General features: G+C 46.1%; 1 protein-coding gene across 1 annotated transcript; it reads right to left on the reverse strand.

Annotated features, from left to right (window-relative positions):
* Positions 1 to 601: 601 nt before the first annotated feature.
* Positions 602 to 15,276, reverse strand: rab43 (RAB43, member RAS oncogene family). The gene is made up of 3 exons (XM_064967363.1): positions 14,930 to 15,276; positions 11,091 to 11,274; positions 602 to 5,023 (listed from the first exon to the last, which is right to left on the reverse strand). Exons 1-3 carry the CDS (start codon positions 15,122 to 15,124, stop codon positions 4,770 to 4,772), a joined length of 633 nt encoding a protein of 210 aa, XP_064823435.1. The 5' UTR covers positions 15,125 to 15,276; the 3' UTR covers positions 602 to 4,769.
* Between the last annotated feature and the right edge of the window lie 4,524 nt (positions 15,277 to 19,800).

Consider the following 19,800-nt stretch of genomic DNA (forward strand, 5'->3'; position numbering starts at 1 on the left):
TGCACTGAAAGTAAAGGGGCTGAATAATTTTGCATGCCCAATTTTTCAGTTTTTGATTTGTTAAAAAAGTTTGAAATATCCAATAAATGTCGTTCCACTTCATGATTGTGTCCCACTTGTTGTTGATTCTTCACAAAAAAATACAGTTTTACATCTTTATGTTTAAAGCCTGAAATGTGGCAAAAGGTCGCAAAGTTCAAGGGGGCCGAATACTTTCGCAAGGCACTGTATATTACTTTATGTCATTGTGTGAATTGCCATTAAGTAATCTTTTCCATGTATAAAATGTTAAGTTATATTAAATGTCAAGGTATTTAAACGGATTACAGACATTGTAACTTTATTGAAGACAGATACTGTGATTATGGCACATCAGCCACGTTTATACCTGGTTCTAATTTGCGTCCTTTTGTCCTTATCTTGTCCACATTCTGATTGTGCCCACATTTTTAGATGAATAAAATACGCATTGTGAACAGATTTTGATCAGATGTTATAAGTGTAAACAGGCAAGATCAGGAAAAGATCCGGATGAAGGATACGGTAGCAGCAGGTATAAACGGGGCTAGAGAAGGTGACCACTGTATAGTAACTGCATGTATAGGCTATGATATTTATTTTATTGACAAGTTAAGATGAACAATATTTATCTAATTTGCTATTGTTGATAAAAGACAAATAACCTGAACTACTGGTTTCCCTCAGCCCCTCAAAAGCCCACCAATAGTTCTGCAACCCTCAAACCAAAGAAAAGGTTTACCTAAGAAAATGACATGAACAGATCAGGTTCAGAATACAAAGATGAAAAACAAACATTCACTGACAACACCTCACTCTTATAAAGATGTGGAATAACTGAATAGTTACACATTATGATTCCATTGTCTATTCTCACTTCTGTCATATCTCTCTCCACAACTCAATAACAGAGAAAGGCACTCTGTTCATCTAGAACAGGGGTTCTCAAATACTATTCGAGCAGGTCCTGTCACACAAATGTCCTAGGTGGCAAAGGTCTGGATTGATAGTCATTTATCGATGTAGCAAACCCCCACCTCACAACCCATGCAACCCCAAACTGTTAAAAAAAACTATTGTTGGCAGAAAGAATTAGCAGTTCTTAAAGTTCATTTCCTGCAATTCTACACATTATGTCACAAAGCAAAGGGAAAAGGTTGCCTTTTTAAAGCTAATTTATGCAATTCTATACATTATGCCATGAAGCAAAGGGAAAAGGTTGCCTTTTTAAAGCTAATTTATGCAATTCTATACATTATGCCATGAAGCAAAGGGAAAAGGTTGCCTTTTTAAAGCCAATTTATGCAATTCTACACATTATGCCACAAAGCAAAGGGAAAAGGTTGCCTTTTTAAAGCCAATTTATGCAATTCTACACATTATGCCACAAAGCAAAGGGAAAAGGTTGCCTTTTTAAAGCTAATTTATGCAATTCTATACATTATGCCACAAAGCAAAGGGAAAAGGTTGCCTTTTTAAAGCTAATTTATGCAATTCTATACATTATGTCACAAAGCAAAGGGAAAAGGTTGCCCTTTTAAAGCTAATTTATGCAATTCTATACATTATGCCATGAAGCAAAGGGAAAAGGTTGCCTTTTTAAAGCCAATTTATGCAATTCTACACATTATGCCACAAAGCAAAGGGAAAAGGTTGCCTTTTTAAAGCTAATTTATGCAATTCTATACATTATGCCACAAAGCAAAGGGAAAAGGTTGCCTTTTTAAAGCTAATTTATGCAATTCTATACATTATGTCACAAAGCAAAGGGAAAAGGTTGCCCTTTTAAAGCTAATTTATGCAATTCTATACATTATGCCATGAAGCAAAGGGAAAAGGTTGCCTTTTTAAAGCTCATTTAGCATTTTCCACGTCTTATTTGTATTCATATAATACCAGTAGTCGACCCCCGACCAAATTCCTAATTGGTCTTTTTTTGGAACCACAGTCCGTATTGTGTGGTCATGTGCGTCAAAAGACAAAGGTAAATTGCAGTTGGTCCAGAACAAAGCAGCACGTATCGCACTTAGATGTACACAGAGGGAAAGTGTCAGTAACATCTATGTCAGTCTCTCCTGGCTCAAAGTTTAGGAGAAATTGACTGCATCACTATTGGTCTTTGTGTGAGGTTATTAAACCGTCTGTTCAAGCAGTTCACACACAGTCCGGACACCCATTGGTACAACACAAGACATGCAACCAGAGGTCTCTTCACAGTCCCCAGGTCCAGAACAGGCTGGGAAACAGTATTAAATAGAGCCATGACTACCATTTCAACCAAGTTATTAAAATGTGACATATTTCCTGAAACTGATTTTGTATTATAAAACTGGATGTATACTTTAACTAGCACATTTCAAAAAGCTATTTGACATGTGTGATCAAAATCCATCAATCTCCTTCAGAATGTACAGATCCATAAAAGGTACATAGTAAATGGTACTATACAGAAAGTTGATTCACAACCCTTGCATTCCACCTACAAGCCCGAGACAGATATAAAACAGCCTAATACTCCCTTCCCGCAGTACATAGTACAACACATACAGTGTAGCCGGAAAGTATTCAGACCCCTTGACTTTTTCCGCATTTTGTTACGTTACAGCCTTATCCTAGGATTGCTTCCCGCCCTCATCAATCTTCATACAATGCCCCATAATTGCAAAGCAAAAAACTGAACGATAACATTTACATAAGTATTCAGATCATTTATTCAATTGTAGAAACACCTTTGGCAGCGATTACAGCCTGGAGTCTGATTGGGTATGACACTACAAGCTTGGCACACCTGTATTTGGGGAAATTCTGCCATTCCTCTCTGCAGATCCTCTCAAGCTCTGTCAGGTTGGATGGGGAGCGTCGCTGCACAGATATTGTCATGTCTCCAGAGATGTTCGAACGGATTCAAGTCCGGGCTCTGGCTGGGCAACTCAAGGACATTCAGTGACTTGTCCCAAAGCCACTCCTGAGTTGTCTTGGCTGTGTGCTTAGGCTCGTTGTCCTGTTGGATGGTGAACCTTCACCCCAGCCTGAGGTCTTAAACACTCTGGGGCAGATTTTCATTAAGGATCTCCCTGTACTTTGCTTAGTTCATCTTTCCCTTGATCCTGACTAGTCTCCCAGTCCCTTCTGCTGAAAAACATCCCCACAGCATGCTGCTGCCACCACCATGCTTCACCGTAGGGATGGTGCCAGGTTTACTCCAGACGTGACGCTTGGCATTCAGGCCAGAGTTCAATCTTGGTTTCATCAGACCAGAAAATCTTGTTTCTCATGGTCTGAGAGTCCTTTAGGTTATTTTTGGCAAACTCCTTGTGGGCTGTCATGCCTTTTACTGAGGAGTGGCATGTTTGGCCACTACCATAAAGGCCTGATGGGTGGAGTACTGCAGAGACCTCCCATCCCCCACAGAGGTCCTCTGGAGCTCTGTCAGAGAGACCATCGGGTTCTTGGTCACCTCCCTGACCAAGGCCCTTCACCCGAATGCTCAGTTTAGCTGGGCGGCCAGCTCTAAGAAGATTCTTGGTGGTTCCAAACTTCTTAAATTTGAGAATGATGAAGGCCACTGTGTTCTTGGGGACCTTCAATGCTGAAGAAATGTTTTGGTACCCTTCCCAAGATCTGTGCCTTGACACAATCCTGTCTCGGAGCTCTACGGACAATTCCTTTGACCTCACAGATTGATTTTTGCTGACATGCACTGTCAACTGTGGGACCTTATATAGACAGGTGTGTGCCTTTCCAATCAAGTTGTAGAAACATCTCAAGGATGGAAACAGGATGCACCGGAGCTGAATTTTGAGTCTCATAGCAAAGGGTCTGAGTACTTATGTAAGGTATGTTTTTATTTGTAATAAATTTGCAAAAATATCTAAAAAACAGTTTTTGCTTTGTCATTATGGGGTATTGTGTGTACATTGATGAGACATTTTTATTTAATCCATTTTAGAATAAAGCTGTAATCTAACAAAATGTGGACAAAGTCAAGGGGTCTGAATACTTTCCAAAATGCACTGTCTGCTCCTGTAGTCTTCACAGGAGGAGACTGATTGTGCCAGTCATGATTCAACAAGCATTCAGAATCAAGATTACACTCTGATGTGCAACACTAGGCACACCATGCACCTTTCCTTGACATATCGCACAACTTCAAACATGGCAGGTCAATTTCTAACAATAATCACTGTGCAAAAATATCAAAGTCTATGGTACGTGTATGTACTCTGTCCTCCCCATAAACACATCATCATCAATCCTGTCATGACTTGCTAGGCAGGTTTATATATATTCTACACTGTAATACTGTCTACAGAACAAGGTTCAATAACATCTGTGATGTCAGGCCACCACACCATATGAAGTGATAGATTTAACATTTCCTGTCAGGCTTGTCTGTCTCCGTTTAAGGGCAGGGAGGGACAGCACAGCTACATGCTCTGGGAAGTAAAAGTCAGGGTTTGACTCCAATAGTGGTTCAGATCAACTCTCTGGATCAGAGATTCTATTTACGTCCAATAACATCCACTTTTCTCTCTGCGAAATATTTCTGTGCAGGTCATGCCCCCCTCCCCCAATAAAAAACAGGTATTGCTACATCAGAAAGTTTCTCAACTGGTCCCTGAAACAGAATAAAACAAATATATGTTTTTCACAACACATGTCAACAAACCACCTGTTGGTCACTATCCACAGTCCCAGCTGGTGCAAAACCTTTGAATTATCAACATGCACAGTCCCCTCTCCACCTCCTATCAGCAGCCACAGCCCCAGCCTTCTCCGCCCATGTCTTTGCTGTTGAGTTTGAAGCTTTCCGTCACATTGTCATTGAACATGGGTCCCCCGTGGCGCAGGATGAGCTCGGCGGCCATCTTGTTAAAGGCCTCATCCACGTTGGAGGCGTCTTTAGCCGATGTCTCAATGGCCGTCAGGAACTCCAGCTGGTGGGCCATGGTCTGGGCATCTTCTAACGACACCTCACGCTGATCCACCAGGTCAGACTTATTCCCTGAGGATAGAGAGGAGAGAGAGAGAAGATAGGAGGACCGAGAAGAGGGAGGACAGGTGAGGGGGGGAGAAGGGAGAGGACAGGTGATATGAGGTGAGTGGGGAGAGGACAGGTAGGATGAAAGAGGGGAGAACAGGTGAGGTGATGGTGGAAGAGGGGAGAGGACAGGTGAGGGGGGAAGAAGGGAGGAGGAGAGGGGAGAAGAGGTGAGGGGGAAGAGGACAGGTGGGACAGTAGGGGAGAGGATAGGTAAAGAGGGGAGGTGGAAGAGAGGTTAGAAGGAGAGATGAGGAAGAGGAGCAGGGGTGAGGAAGAGAGGGGTGAGGTAAAGAGGAGGAGGGGGTGAAGAGGTGAGGAAGAGAGGAGAGGAAGGATGAGGTGAGGACAAATGGGAGAGGAGAGGTGGGAGATGAGAGGACAGGTATGGATAGGGGAGAAGTGAGGAGAGGTGAAGGGGACAGGAGAGGGAAGATGAGGAGAGGTGAAGGGGACAGGTGAGGGAAGAGGAGAGGTGAAGGGGACAGGTGAGGGGAGAGGTGAAGGGGACAGGTGAGGGGAAAGGAGAGGTGAAGGGAACAGGTGAGGGGAGAGGTGAAGGGGACAGGTGAGGGGAGAGGTGAAGGGGACAGGTGAGGGGAGAGGAGAGTTGAGGGAAGATGAGGAGACGTGAAGAGGTGAGGAGGAGAGTTGAGGAAAAGGAGGAGGAGAGGTAAAGATGAGAGGACAGGAGGAGAGAGAGAGGTGAGAGTTGAGGTGGGGACACAATGGGGTATTTGGTATTTCTTCTATTTTATTAGGATCCCCATTAGCTGTTGCAGAATCAAATCAGTCCATAGGGGCCAGTCAGCCAGCCAGTCAGTCCATATGGGCCACTATGTCAGTTAGTCCAAAAGGGCCAGTCAGTCAGACAGCCAGTCAGCCCATAGAGGCCATTCACTCAGTCAACTTGTCAGTCCATAGGGGCCACTATGTCAGTTAGTCCATAGGGGCCAGTCCGTACATAGGGGCCAGTCAGTCAGCCAGTCAGTCAGTCCATACATAGGGACCAGTCAGCCAGTACATACACAGGGAACAGTCAGCCAGTCCACAGGGACCAGTCAGCCAGTCAGTCAGTCCATAGGGACCAGTCAGTCAGTCCATAGGGGCCAGTCAGCCAGTGAGTCCATAGGGGCCAGTCAGTCAGTCCATACATAGGGGCCAGTCAGCCAGTGAGACAGTCAGTACATGCATAGAGGCCAGTTAGCCAGTACATAGGGACCAGTCAGCCCATGCATAGGGGCCAGTCAGCCAGTCCATAGGGGCCAGTCAGCCAGTCAGTATATGCATAGGGGCCAGTCAGTCCATAGGGGCCAGTCAGCCAGTCAGTCAGTCCATAGGGATCAGTCAGTCAGTCAGTCCATAGGGGCCAGTCAGCCAGTGAGTCCATAGGGGCCAGTCAGTCAGTCAGTCAGTCCATACATAGGGGCCAGTCAGCCAGTGAGACAGTCAGTCCATGCATAGAGGCCAGTCAGCCAGTACATAGGGACCAGTCAGCCCATGCATAGGGGCCAGTCAGTCAGTCCATAGGGGCCAGTAAGCCAGCCAGTCAATCAGTCCATACATAGGGACGAGTCAGCCAGTCCATAGGGACCAGTCAGCCAATCCATAGGGACCAGTCCGCCAGTCCATAGTGACCAGTCAGCAAGTCAGTCCATACATAAATAGGGACCAGTCAGCCAGTCCATAGGGGCCAGTCAGCCAATAGGGCCTAGTCAGCCAGTCCATAGGAGCCAGTCAGTCTATACATAGGGACCAGTCAGCCAGTCAGTCAGTCCATACATACATACATAGTGGCCAGTCAGCCAGTGAGTCAGTCAGGCCATGCATAGGGGCCAATCAGCCAGTACATAGGGACCAGTCAGCCAGTCAGTCCATAGGGGACAGTCAGCCAGTCAGTCCATAGGGGCCAGTCAGTCCATAGGGACCAGTCAGTCAATACATAGGGACCAGTCAGTACATGCATAGGGGCCAATCAGCCAGTCAGTACATGCATAGGGGCCAGTCAGCCAGTCAGTCCATAGGGGCCAGTCAGCCAGTCAGTCCATAGGGGCCAGTCAGCCAGTCAGTCCATAGGGGCCAGTCAGCCAGCCAGTCCATAGGGGCCAGTCAGCCAGTCAATTCATAGGGGCCAGTCAGCCAGCCAGTCAGTCAGTCAGTCCATATGGGTCACTATGTCAGTTAGTCCAAAAGGGCCAGTCAGTCAGACAGCCAGTCAGCCCTTAGAGGCCATTCACTCAGTCAACTTGTCAGTCCACAGGGGCCACTATTTCAGTTAGTCCATAGGGGCCAGTATATACATAGGGACCAGTCCGCCAGCACATAGGGACCAGTCAGCCAGTCAGTCCATACATTCAGCCAGTCCACAGGGACCAGTCAGCCAGTCCATAGGGACCAGTCAGTCAGTCCATAGGGGCCAGTCAGTCAGTCCATAGGGGCCAGTCAGTCAGTACATAGGGACCAGTCAGTCAGTACATAGGGACCACTCAGCCAGTCAGTCCATACATACAGACCATTCAGCCAGTCCATAGGGGCCAGTCAGCCAGTCAATTCATAGGGGCCAGTCAGTCAGTCCATAGGAGCCAGTCAGCCAGCCAGTCAGTCAGTCCATAGGGACCAGTCAGCCAGTACATACATAGGGACCATTCAGCCAGTCCATAGGGGCCAGTCAGCCAGTCAATTCATAGGGGCCAGTCAGTCAGTCCATAGGAGCCAGTCAGCCAGCCAGTCAGTCAGTCCATAGGGACCAGTCAGCCAGTACATACATAGGGACCAGTCAGCCAGTCCATAGGGACCAGTCAGCCAGTCAGTCAGTCCATAGGGACCAGTCAGCCAGTCCATAGGGGCCAGTCAGCCAGTCCATAGGGACCAGTCAGTCAGTACATACATAGGGACCAGTCAGCCAGTCCATAGGGACCAGTCAGCCAGTCAGTCAGTCCATAGGGACCCGTCCGCCAGCACATAGGGACCAGTCAGCCAGTCAGTCCATACAAACAGACCATTCAGCCAGTCCATAGGGACCAGTCAGCCAGTCCATAGGGACCAGTCAGTCAGTCCATAGGGGCCAGTCAGTCAGTCCATAGGGGCCAGTCAGTCAGTCCATAGGGGCCAGTCAGTCAGTCCATAGGGGCCAGTCAGCCAGTCAATTCATAGGGGCCAGCCAGTCAGTCCATAGGGGCCAGCCAGTCAGTTCATAGGGCCCAGTCGGCCAGTACATAGGGACCAGTCAGTCAGTACATAGGGAACAGTCAGTCAGTACATAGGGACCAGTCCGCCAGTACATAGGGACGACTCAGCCAGTCAGTCCATACATACAGACCATTCAGCCAGTCCACAGGGACCAGTCAGCCAGTCCATAGGGGCCAGTCAGCCAGTCCATAGGGGCCAGTCAGCCAGTCAATTCATAGGGGCCAGTCAGTCAGTCCATAGGAGCCAGTCAGCCAGCCAGTCAGTCAGTCCATAGGGACCAATCAGCCAGTACATACATAGGGACCAGTCAGCCAGTACATACATAGGGACCAGTCAGCCAGTCCATAGGGACCAGTCAGCCAGTCAGTCAGTCCATAGGGACCCGTCCGCCAGCACATAGGGACCAGTCAGCCAGTCAGTCCATACAAACAGACCATTCAGCCAGTCCATAGGGACCAGTCAGCCAGTCCATAGGGGCCAGTCAGCCAGTCAGTCTATACATAGGGACCAGTCAGCCAGTCAGTACATAGGGGCCAGTCAGTCAGTCAGTCCATAGAGACCAGTCAGTCCATGAATAGGGACCAGTTAGTCCATGCATAGGGGTATGTCAGCCAGTCAGTCCATGGGGCCAGTCAGTCAGTCCATAGGGGCCAGTCAGTCAGCCAGTCAATAGGGGCCAGTCAGCCAGTCAATTCATAGGGGCCAGCCAGTCAGTCCATAGGGCCCAGTCGGCCAGCCAGTCAGTCCATAGGGGCCAGTCAGCCAGCCAGTCAGTCCATAGGGTCCAGTCAGTTCACAGTGGCCAGTCAGTCCACAGTGGCCAGTCAGTCAGCCAGTCCATAGTGGCCAGTCAGTCAGCCAGTCCATAGGGGCCAGTCAGCCAGCCAGTCCATAGGGGCCAGTCAGCCAGCCAGTCCATAGGGGCCAGTCAGCCAGCCAGTCCATAGGGGCCAGTCAGCCAGTCAGTCCATAGGGGCCAGTCAGTCCATAGGGGCCAGTCAGTCCATAGGGGCCAGTCAGCCAGTCCATAGGGGCCAGTCAGCCAGTCCATAGGGGCCAGTCAGCCAGTCAATTCATAGGGGCCAGCCAGTCAGTCCATAGGGGCCAGTCAGTCAGTCCATAGGGGCCAGTCGGCCAGTCCATAGGGGCCAGTCAGCCAGTCCATAGGGGCCAGTCAGCCAGTCCATAGGGGCCAGTCAGCCAGTCCATAGGGGCCAGTCAGTCCATGCATAGGGGCCAGTCAGACAGTCAGTCCATATGGGGCAGTCAGCCAGCCAGTCAGTCAGTCCATAGGGGCCAGTCAGTCCATAGGGGCCAGTCAGTCCATAGGGGCCAGTCAGCCAGCCAGTCAATACATATGGGCCAGTCAGTCCATATTGGCCAGTCAGCCAGCCAGTCCATAGGGGCCAGTCAGCCAGCCAGCCCACAGGGGCCAGTCAGCCAGCCAGTCAGCCAGCCAGTCCATAGGGGCCAGTCAGTCAGTACACAGGGACCAATCAGCCAGTCAGTCCATGCATAGGGGCCAGTCAGTCCATATGGGGCAGTCAGCCAGCCAGTCCATAGGGGCCAGTCAGCCAGCCAGTCCATAGGGGACAGTCAGCCAGTCAGTCCATAGGGGCCAGTCAGTCCATAGTGGCCAGTCAGCCAGTCCATAGTGGAAAGTCAGTCAGCCAGTCCATAGTGGAAAGTCAGCCAGCCAGTCCATAGGGGCCAGTCAGCCTGCCAGTCCATCGGGGCCAGTCAGCCAGCCAGTCCATAGGGGCCAGTCAGCCAGCCAGTCCATAGGGGCCATTCAGTCAGTACACAGGGACCGGTCAGCCAGTCAGTCCATGCATAGGGGCCAGTCAGCCAGTCAGTCCATATGGGGCAGTCAGCCAGCCAGTCAGTCAGTCCATAGGGGCCAGTCAGCCAGCCAGTCAGTCAGTCCATAGGGGCCAGTCAATACATAGGGTATTTGGGACTTTATTAGGATCCCCATTAGCGGTTGCAAAATCAGCAGCTACTCTTCCTGGTATCCACACAAAACATAATATAGAACATTAATAGACAAGAACAGCTCAAGGACAGAACTACACATGTAAAAAAGGCACACGTAGCCTACATATCAATACATACACACAAACTATCTTGGTCAAATAGAGGAGAGGCGTTGTGCCTTGAGATGTTGCTTCATCTGTTTTTAAAACAGTGATTTAAAATAGGATGATTTATGAAGACCAGGGATAAACATTATCAAGCATGTTACTGATGTAAGGTAAGTAATAAACTAACTTGTAACCCTTTATTAGGATAGTCCATCTGTTGATGCTCTACAGACCATCAGTAACATTTCAACTATCTACTAACCCTAACCCTAACTTTAACCCTTACCCTAACCATACCCCAACTTGAACCCTTACCCTAACTTGAACCCTTACCCTAACCCTAATCCTTACCCTAACCCTTATGCTAACCCTTATGCTAACCCTAACTCTAACCCTAACCCTTATGCTAACCCTAACCCTTATGCTAACCCTAACCCTTATGCTAACCCTAACCCTTATGCTAACCCTAACCCTTATGCTAACCCTAACCCTTAAGCAAACCCTTATTCTAACCCTAACCCTTATTCTAACCCTAACCCTTATGCTAACCTTAACCCTTATGCTAACCTTAACCCTTATGCTAACCTTAACCCTTATGCTAACCCTAACCCTTATGCTAACCCTAACCCTTATGCTAACCCTAACTGTAACCCTTATTGTAACCTCTAACTGTTACCTAACTGGAAATCAATCATTCAGCTATGCATCTATAGACGGACTATCCAGATAAAGTCTGACCCTAGTAACTAACAACTAACCGATGAGCAGGGGTACAATGTTTGACCCTCCGTATTTCTTGACGTCCTCCATCCACTTGGGCACAGCCATGAAGGTTCCTCTCTTAGTGATGTCATAGGCAATGACGGCTCCGTTGGTGCTGCGGTAATAACTCTGGGTGATCGTCCTGAAACGTTCCTGGCCCGCCGTGTCCCAGATCTGCAGCTGGACAACAACATATTCAACCCAGGGTTATCTCACAGAGTTAGCCCTAACCCAGGGTAATCTCACAGAGTTAGCCCTAACCCAGGGTAATCTCACAGAGTTAGCCCTAACCCAGGGTAATCTCACAGAGTTAGCCCTAACCCAGGGTAATCTCACAGAGTTAGCCCTAACCCAGGGTAATCTCACAGAGTTAGCCCTAACCCAGGGTAATCTCACAGAGTTAGCCCTAACCCAGGGTAATCTCACAGAGTTAGCCCTAACCCAGGGTAATCTCACAGAGTTAGCCCTAACCCAGGGTAATCTCACAGAGTTAGCCCTAACCCAGGGTAATCTCACAGAGTTAGCCCTAACCCAGGGTTATCTCACAGAGTTAGCCCTAACCCAGGGTAATCTCACAGAGTTAGCCCTAACCCAGGGTAATCTCACAGAGTTAGCCCTAACCCAGGGTAATCTCACAGAGTTAGCCCTAACCCAGGGTAATCTCACAGAGTTAGCCCTAACCCAGGGTAATCTCAGAGGTAGTTAACTACACATATTATCATTGGAAGTGGGCTTCCCCAGTGATTTTCCCCACGCACTGCAAGCCAGGGGAAAACAAATACATATTACAACCTATGTGTTGTGATAATTGCGTTGCTTGCTCTATAACCTGTTAGTTCATATGCCTTGACACTGTGATATATTGGCCTAAGGATGAGACAAGACACAGTGGCAGAATAAATTCAACCACACCTTTGTTTCATCACCAAACCAGAGAGCAACATCTGTCTAGTGAAGTCCACAAAGCATATTGCATGTAACAAACAGTTACATGACCTACAGCAAGGTCAATCAAGTTAATGTTTCAGACATTTGAGACCACTAAACAGCTACTAATTTCGAACCCAGGAGAGTCAGGCTACCGCAAGTCACAAAGAACCCAGGAGAGTCAGGCTACCGCAAGTCACAAAGAACCCAGCAGCTGCTTCCACTATTCCAGCACCATTTCAACATCAAATCACCTATGCTTAGTCTAATACAGTGACAACTAAAAGATAACAAAAACAATATAGTTCAATCAAAGTAAGCTAAATATGACGAGGCTCTCCATGGTTCTAATTTGTGTGTGTGTGTGTGTTCGTGCAAGTAGAAAAAACATGTTGACTCACCCTACTTATTGAGAAACGCCGATGCCATCCTCTCATGTTGACTGTCATACAGTAGAAGCTTTTAGTTTTTGTCCTAGCCTACCTGGCTAAAATGCAGTGGTGGAAAAAGTACCCAATTGTCATACTTGAGTAAAAGTATAGATACCTTAACAGAAAGTTACTCAAGTAAAAGTGAAAGTCACCCAGTAAAATACTACTCGAGTAAAAGTCTAAAAGTATGAGCATTAATATGGAGTTGGTCCCCCCTTTGCTGCTATAACAGCCTCCACTCTTCTGGGAAGGCTTTCCACTAGATGTTGGAACATTGCTGCTAGAACAGCCTCCACTCTTCTGGGAAGGCTTTCCACTAGATGTTGGAACATTGCTGCTATAACAGCCTCCACTCTTCTGGGAAGGCTTTCCACTAGCTGTTGGAACATTGCTGCTATAACAGCCTCCACTCTTCTGGGAAGGCTTTCCACTAGATGTTGGAACATTGCTGCTATAACAGCCTCCACTCTTCTGGGAAGGCTTTCCACTAGATGTTGGAACATTGCTGCTATAACAGCCTCCACTCTTCTGGGAAGGCTTTCCACTAGATGTTGGAACATTGCTGCGGGGATTTGCTTCCATTCAGCCACAAGAGCATTGGTGAGGTCGGGCACTGATGTTGGGTGATTAGGCCTGGTTCACAGTTGGCGTTCCAATTCATCCCAAAGCTGTTCAAATGGGGTTGAGGTCACGTCTCCGTGTAGGCTAGTCAAGTTCTTCCACATCGATCTCGACAAACCATTTCTGTATGGACCTCGCTTTGTGCATGGGGCCTTCCCCAAACGGTTAGTGTAACAGTATAATTTTAAACCGTCCCCTCGCCCATACCCGGGCGCGAACCAGGGACCTTCTGCACACATCAACAACAGTCACCCACGAAGCGTCGTTACTCATCGCTCCACAAAAGCCGCGGCCCTTGCAGAGCAAGGGGAACCACTACTTCAAGGTCTCAGAGCAAGTGACGTCACCGATTGAAACGCTATTGAGCGCACACCGCTAACTAAGCTAGCCGTTTCACATCCGTTACATTAGCACAAAGCTGGAAGCACAGAATAGCCTAGAATGACATTGTGTGCTGTAGCGTTAAGCTTTCCCTTTTTGGAACTAAGGGGCCTGAACCATGAAAAACAGCCGCAGACCATTATTCCTCCTCCGCCAAACTTGACAGTCAGCGCTATGCATTGAGGCAGGTAGCGTTCTCCTGGCATCCTCCAAATCCAGACTCGTCCGTTGGACTGCCAGATGGTAAAGCATGATTCATCACTCCTGAGAACACATTTCAATTTTTTTGAAATATGTTTTATTTCACCTTTATTTAACCAGGTAGGCCAGTTGAGAACAAGTTCTCATTCACAAGAGACCTTGCCAAGAATAAAGCAAAGCAATGCGACACAAACACAGAGTTACACATGGAATAAACAGACGCCAAGTCAATAACACAATAGAAAAATCTATATACAGTGTGTGCAAATGAAGCAAGGTTAGGGAGGTAAGGCAATAAATAGGCCATAGTGGCGAAATAATTACAATTTAGCATTAACACTGGAATAGATGTGCAGAAGATGATGTGCAAGTAGAGATACAGTTGTGCAATTGCTCCTGAGTCCAATGTCAGCGAGCTTTACACCACCCCAGCCGACGCTTGGCTGCTCAGCCATGGAAACCCATTTCATGAAGCTCCCGACAAACAGTTCTTGTGCTGATGTTGCTTCCAGAGGCAGTTTAGACCTCGGTACTGAGTGTTGCAACCGAGGACAGACCATTTTTTACACATTTCAGCGGTCTTGTTCTGAGTTTGTGTGGCCTACCACTTTGCTGGCTGAGCCATTGTTGCTCCTAGATGTTTCCACTTCACAATAACAGCACAGAAATTTGACAAACTGACTTGTTGGAAAGGTGGCATCCTATGGCGGTGCCACGTTGAAAGTCACTGAGCTCTTCAGTACGGGCCATTCTACTGCCAATGTTTGTCTATGTTGATTGCATGGCTGTGTGCTCGATTTTATACACCTGTCAGCAACAGGTGTGGCTGAAAAAGCAGAATCCACTCATTTGAAGGGGTGTCCACATACTGCTGTATATACAGTGAGTAGTGGCAGCATAGAGACCCTGAGGGATGACTGCTCTGATAGATGGCGACAGAGCTGGACCCTATTGCAAATGCTCGCTGGCTTCCTTTGGATTCAATGCTATGGGTGTCAATAATGTCATACAGCATCACTACACACAGAGCTGTTTCGCTTTCTCGGGTGAGTGTGTCCATTCAGCCTCTTGCGAATTGAAGGAAAATGATGAAACACAGACAAAATATGATGTATTTATTTTAGTGGGGGATCAATTTTGAGGGGAAGCCTGGCTTCCCTTGGCATCCATGAATACGCGCCACTGTCTATTGTTGACTTTGGTTAACAGTCACATAGGCTAGGCTATGGGAATTGATCAATTCACATCAGGTTACTTTAGCTATAGCTACTAACCTTCACTCTCTTCCCTTGAATATCCATTGTCTTCATGGTAAAGTCCACTCCGATGGTATTTCCTTGTCTTTCCATGAAATTGCCAGACTTGAACCGTTGAACCACACAAGTTTTGCCAACACCTACATCTCCCACTAAAACTATTTTAAAAACAAAGTCATAGCTGTCATCCGTCTCCAGTAACGTTAATGACATTGTCGATGCGACTGGTGGCTGTTTCTTAGATAACTACAAAGTTATCGTCGATGTTACATGAGTGTTTTATAACAACGCTAGAATATTATCTGTCTACAATGCAAAACTGACGTGGAGAAAAGTCGGCACCAAAGGAATTGCCAATGCGGAAGGCAAAAGTACAGTTTTAGGTATCCTTCAACCGCGCCTGAATGTTTCAACACGGACTAGATAAACGCTATTCTCATAGGAGTCCATAGCATACAAAGTGGAGGACCGTCACTAGGGTCCTAATAACAGCTGTTATTTCAGATTTATTTGCTACGCATTCAAACCATTTACAATTGTAAAATGCAATCCATGCAAATGGTACAAGATTAGGGTCAGATATTATTATAAAACAATCTAGAATAAGGCTAATCTGGGTGTTTTAAAAGCTTTTAAATATATAAGTAATTTGACATGTTTGTTGTTTTAATTTAACAATAATTTGAATTATGAAATCCCTAATCCAACACAATCATTATCGTGGCATGTATTTTATGTTATTGGACATGTGATGTTGTTAACATTAGGCCTATAGATGACAATTTAATTTAGAGAACTTATCAATTATAACATTGTGAGGCTTCTCGCACTGCTGACTTTGCAGTGACAGCTGGGGTGTATTCATTCCGCCAATTTTGTTTCAAAGCATTTCTTAAACAGAAGCAAACATGGATGAAATGGGGAGGGACGAACCTGAATTTGCCAAACACTTCTGGGGTGTATTCATTAGTCAGATTCCGTTGCAAAATGTTTATTAGTCTGTTGCGAAACCGTTTATTGTTGACGTTTACTATCTAGGAACCAAATTGAAGGAAACAGGATCTGACAAGGAAGGACCTACATGAATTTGTCCAATAGAAAGTCTTGTTTTCGTTTAAAGTAACAGTTTCCATTGCAACACATTTTGTAACAGACTAAACATTTTGCAACGGAAACCCAACTAATGAATACACCCCTGGGGTTTAAGAACCAAACAGAATTAAAAAGAGGAAAAGGAATGAAACGTGTCGGGATTAACCTGAATTTGTCCAATAGAAAACTCTTGTTTGCGTTTTCCTTTGAAGTAAATGGTTTCTGTTGTAAAAAAAACACTTTGCAACAGAATCGGGGTAATAATTACACCCCTGCGCCACAGATAGAACAAGGAGCCTGATGTTTCACCAGATGTATAAATCTAAAGCATCCGGTTGGCGTTTCCACTCACTGCTAAATATGGTGGAGAGAAGAAGCCCAGTGGCGGCGATAGTCTGATACACTGGTGGCAGAATCTGCGTAGCTTATTCTACAGGCTAAACCCAATGAGGTAGGCTAAAGGTGACGTTGGAGAGTCGGAAATGGCGGGAAGTAGTGCAAATGAAATGGAGAACAAGTTGGTGAAGCAACAGCTGTGATGGAATGTGAACAATATGGGTGTCAGTTCTGATGGAGAAAAGGTTGAAGAGCAACATCTGTGATGGAATGTGACACGAGCCTACCAGACAAGCTAAATAACTTCTATGCTCGATTCGAGGCAAGCAACACTGAAGCGTGCATGAGAGCATCAGCTCTTCGGGACGACTGTGTGATCACGCTCTCCGTAGCCAATCTGAGTAAGACCTGGGCCTGCTGTCAGACTGATGGATCTGACATGGATGTACCTGTAGTAAGTGGGCCTGCTGTCAGACTGATGGAGCTGACATGGATGTACCTGTAGTAAGTGGGCCTGCTGTCAGACTGATGGAGCTGACATGGATGTACCTGTAGTAAGTGGGCTTGCTGTCAGACTGATGGAGCTGACATGGATGTACCTGTAGTAAGTGGGCCTGCTGTCAGACTGATGGAGCTGACATGGATGTACCTGTAGTAAGTGGGCTTGCTGTCAGACTGATGGAGCTGACATGGATGTACCTGTAGTAAGTGGGCCTGCTGTCAGACTGATGGAGCTGACATGGATGTACCTGTAGTAAGTGGGCCTGCTGTCAGACTGATGGATCTGACATGGATGTACCTGTAGTAAGTGGGCTTGCTGTCAGACTGATGGAGCTGACATGGATGTACCTGTAGTAAGTGGGCCTGCTGTCAGACTGATGGAGCTGACATGGATGTACCTGTAGTAAGTGGGCCTGCTGTCAGACTGATGGAGCTGACATGGATGTACCTGTAGTAAGTGGGCTTGCTGTCAGACTGATGGATCTTACAGGGATGTACCTGTAGTAAGTGGGCCTGCTGTCAGACTGATGGAGCTGACATGGATGTACCTGTAGTAAGTGGGCCTACTGTCAGGACTGGTGCTTCTGATGGCCCTGGCATGGTTTGGAGACCTGTTCAGAAATCTGGTGCTCATGAATGTAGACTGTCAAAGGACACTTTGATAATGAATAAAGTTGACTTCATAGCCTTTATTGGTAAGGTTATCAATACGAGTTGGGTTGTGGAAAGCAGAAATACCAGGTCGAAGGTTATTGTGGAGAAGGCAAAAGAGATATTGGGGGTAACAGATGTTACTGTTGAAATGGTTGTTGACATGCTGAATAATCCTAAGGGTGGAGTTATTACGGCCTACCAAAGGGCAAAGGCCTCCAGCAGGGACGGGGGCTGGGATAATTAAACAACATATATAAATATAGGACAAAACACACATCACGACAAGAGAGACAACACAACACTACATAAAGAGAGACTTAAGACAACAACATAGCAAGGTAACAACACATGGCAACACAACAACAACATGGTAGCAACACAACATGGTACAAACATAATTGGGCACAGACAACAGAATTACAGTACCTTTTTTGCTCATGTTTTGGTTCCCCATGTTGATAACCTGAAATGTAGGAGAATGTGAGATATATGGTAGCCTAATCTTTGGCATTTTGTAATAATTTACAATATTGATAGTCAAGGGGTGTTGTGCATGTTTCGGCCGGCAGGGGGAGCCGCTCGCTCCAGTGGTTGCCCTCAGGCGTCTCCCTCTACAGTGGCTCGTGCTAACCTGACGAGTCAGTGAGGCAGTTTGAACAGGAGTGCCAAGCCATCTAAAAACAAAACATTTTAAACGTTGTCATTATGGTGAGAGAGTTAGAAAGCATAGGATATGACACCAAGTTAAGCGGAGTGTAATGATATGATTGTTGTTATTTGTTAATGTTGTCATAGTTCAATTCATTTATAACTGTATGTTAGCATAAAAGCTAACGTCAGCTAAAATTAGCTCCAGTCAAGCTAGCCTGTCGTAGTCGTGGCGACAGAACCAACGAACGTTCTCACAGTGTAAACAAAGGGAAGCGTTGTAGCTTGCTGTTTTTAGGGATATGTTGAGAATTCTATTAGATACAATAGTAAATAGTAAAAAAATAATAGTATAAAAAGATTATGTTGGCTATTTACAATTGTACAAGAGTAGTCAAGTCAGTTGAATGAGAGAGAACCAACTGAGAACTGTATTGAAGAGAGAAGCACCAGATTAACTATTTTAAATCGTCAAGGTTTCAGACTTCCTTCATTCTCCTCACCATACCCTATCCAGGTCCCAAGGTTTAAGAGGGTACACTACACTACTAGGCTGTGTGTTGTGGTTTTTGACTATGCGATAAAGGGGTTTAAGAGGGTACTAGACCTACGCTTTGCCATTGCAGAGCGAGTAGTCAATGTTGCATTATGTGAGTAACGTAAACTCACCCCATTCCGTGCAAATGTGCACAACCGCAACATTCAAATGAGGCTACAAAGAAAACTAATGGGACTGTGTTGACTTCAAAATCGGGGGCGTGAACTAGGTTTCTATTCAAGCGTTGATCGACATGGTAATGGCTCTATAGTATTGGAGAAAAGTTGAAAAAACGAACCCTCCGTTACTTCGGGACGTGTCATGTCGTAAAGTACAGCAAGCATAAAGCAACTATTTATGTCTTACAATCTCTCTCCACCAGGTGGAGCACTACTCCCATCCTTTAAAAACAAGAAATGGACAGTAAGGAGAGGATAACTCGTCATTTTTTTGCGTCATCATTGCATGCGATCATCATTCTCAAAGCCGCTGTTTATTTCTAAGATCACTTTAGCACCGCCCTAAATACCTGATTTCAAATTCGACACCAACCTTCAAATAGGTATGTAATGACACATTATATAAACTCTTTATAGTGTTTCATTTACATTTTAGAGGCGATAAGGTGATAAGTTGGACAGCAAGAGAAAAAAAAAAAGCTATTTTCCCACACAACATCTCTCCGTCTCACTATCACGCATTAGTTTGGCTTCCCACCTGCCATTTTTTTAAAGACCCGACGGGGCTCATTGCCTGCTTGAATTATGCAGAAACGGGCAGTGTTTAGGTCATGTAATTGATTCTGTTGGAAAGGGGAGAAATTGTGCTTTACAATGGTATTGACATTACAGTTGATCTGGAAGTATTACGTTTTGGGGGCGCTAAAATAAGGGCAATTGTACGGACCAAGGCGATGTACGAGTTTACGTTACCATAAATTACTACGTTTTTGGTGACTTTATCTGAAAAACAGTGGGACACAGACCATCATAATACATTGTAAACAAATACCATGCTTTCATGTTTCACTACATGCTGGTAGTACAAAACAATGGTATATTTTCCCCCCCAAAAAATTTGGTCAGTACCATGGCAGGAAAATAACATGGTACAGTTGTAA

Source organism: Oncorhynchus masou, chromosome 6 (genome assembly GCF_036934945.1).
Source record: "Oncorhynchus masou masou isolate Uvic2021 chromosome 6, UVic_Omas_1.1, whole genome shotgun sequence".
NCBI classification, from domain to species: domain Eukaryota; kingdom Metazoa; phylum Chordata; class Actinopteri; order Salmoniformes; family Salmonidae; genus Oncorhynchus; species Oncorhynchus masou.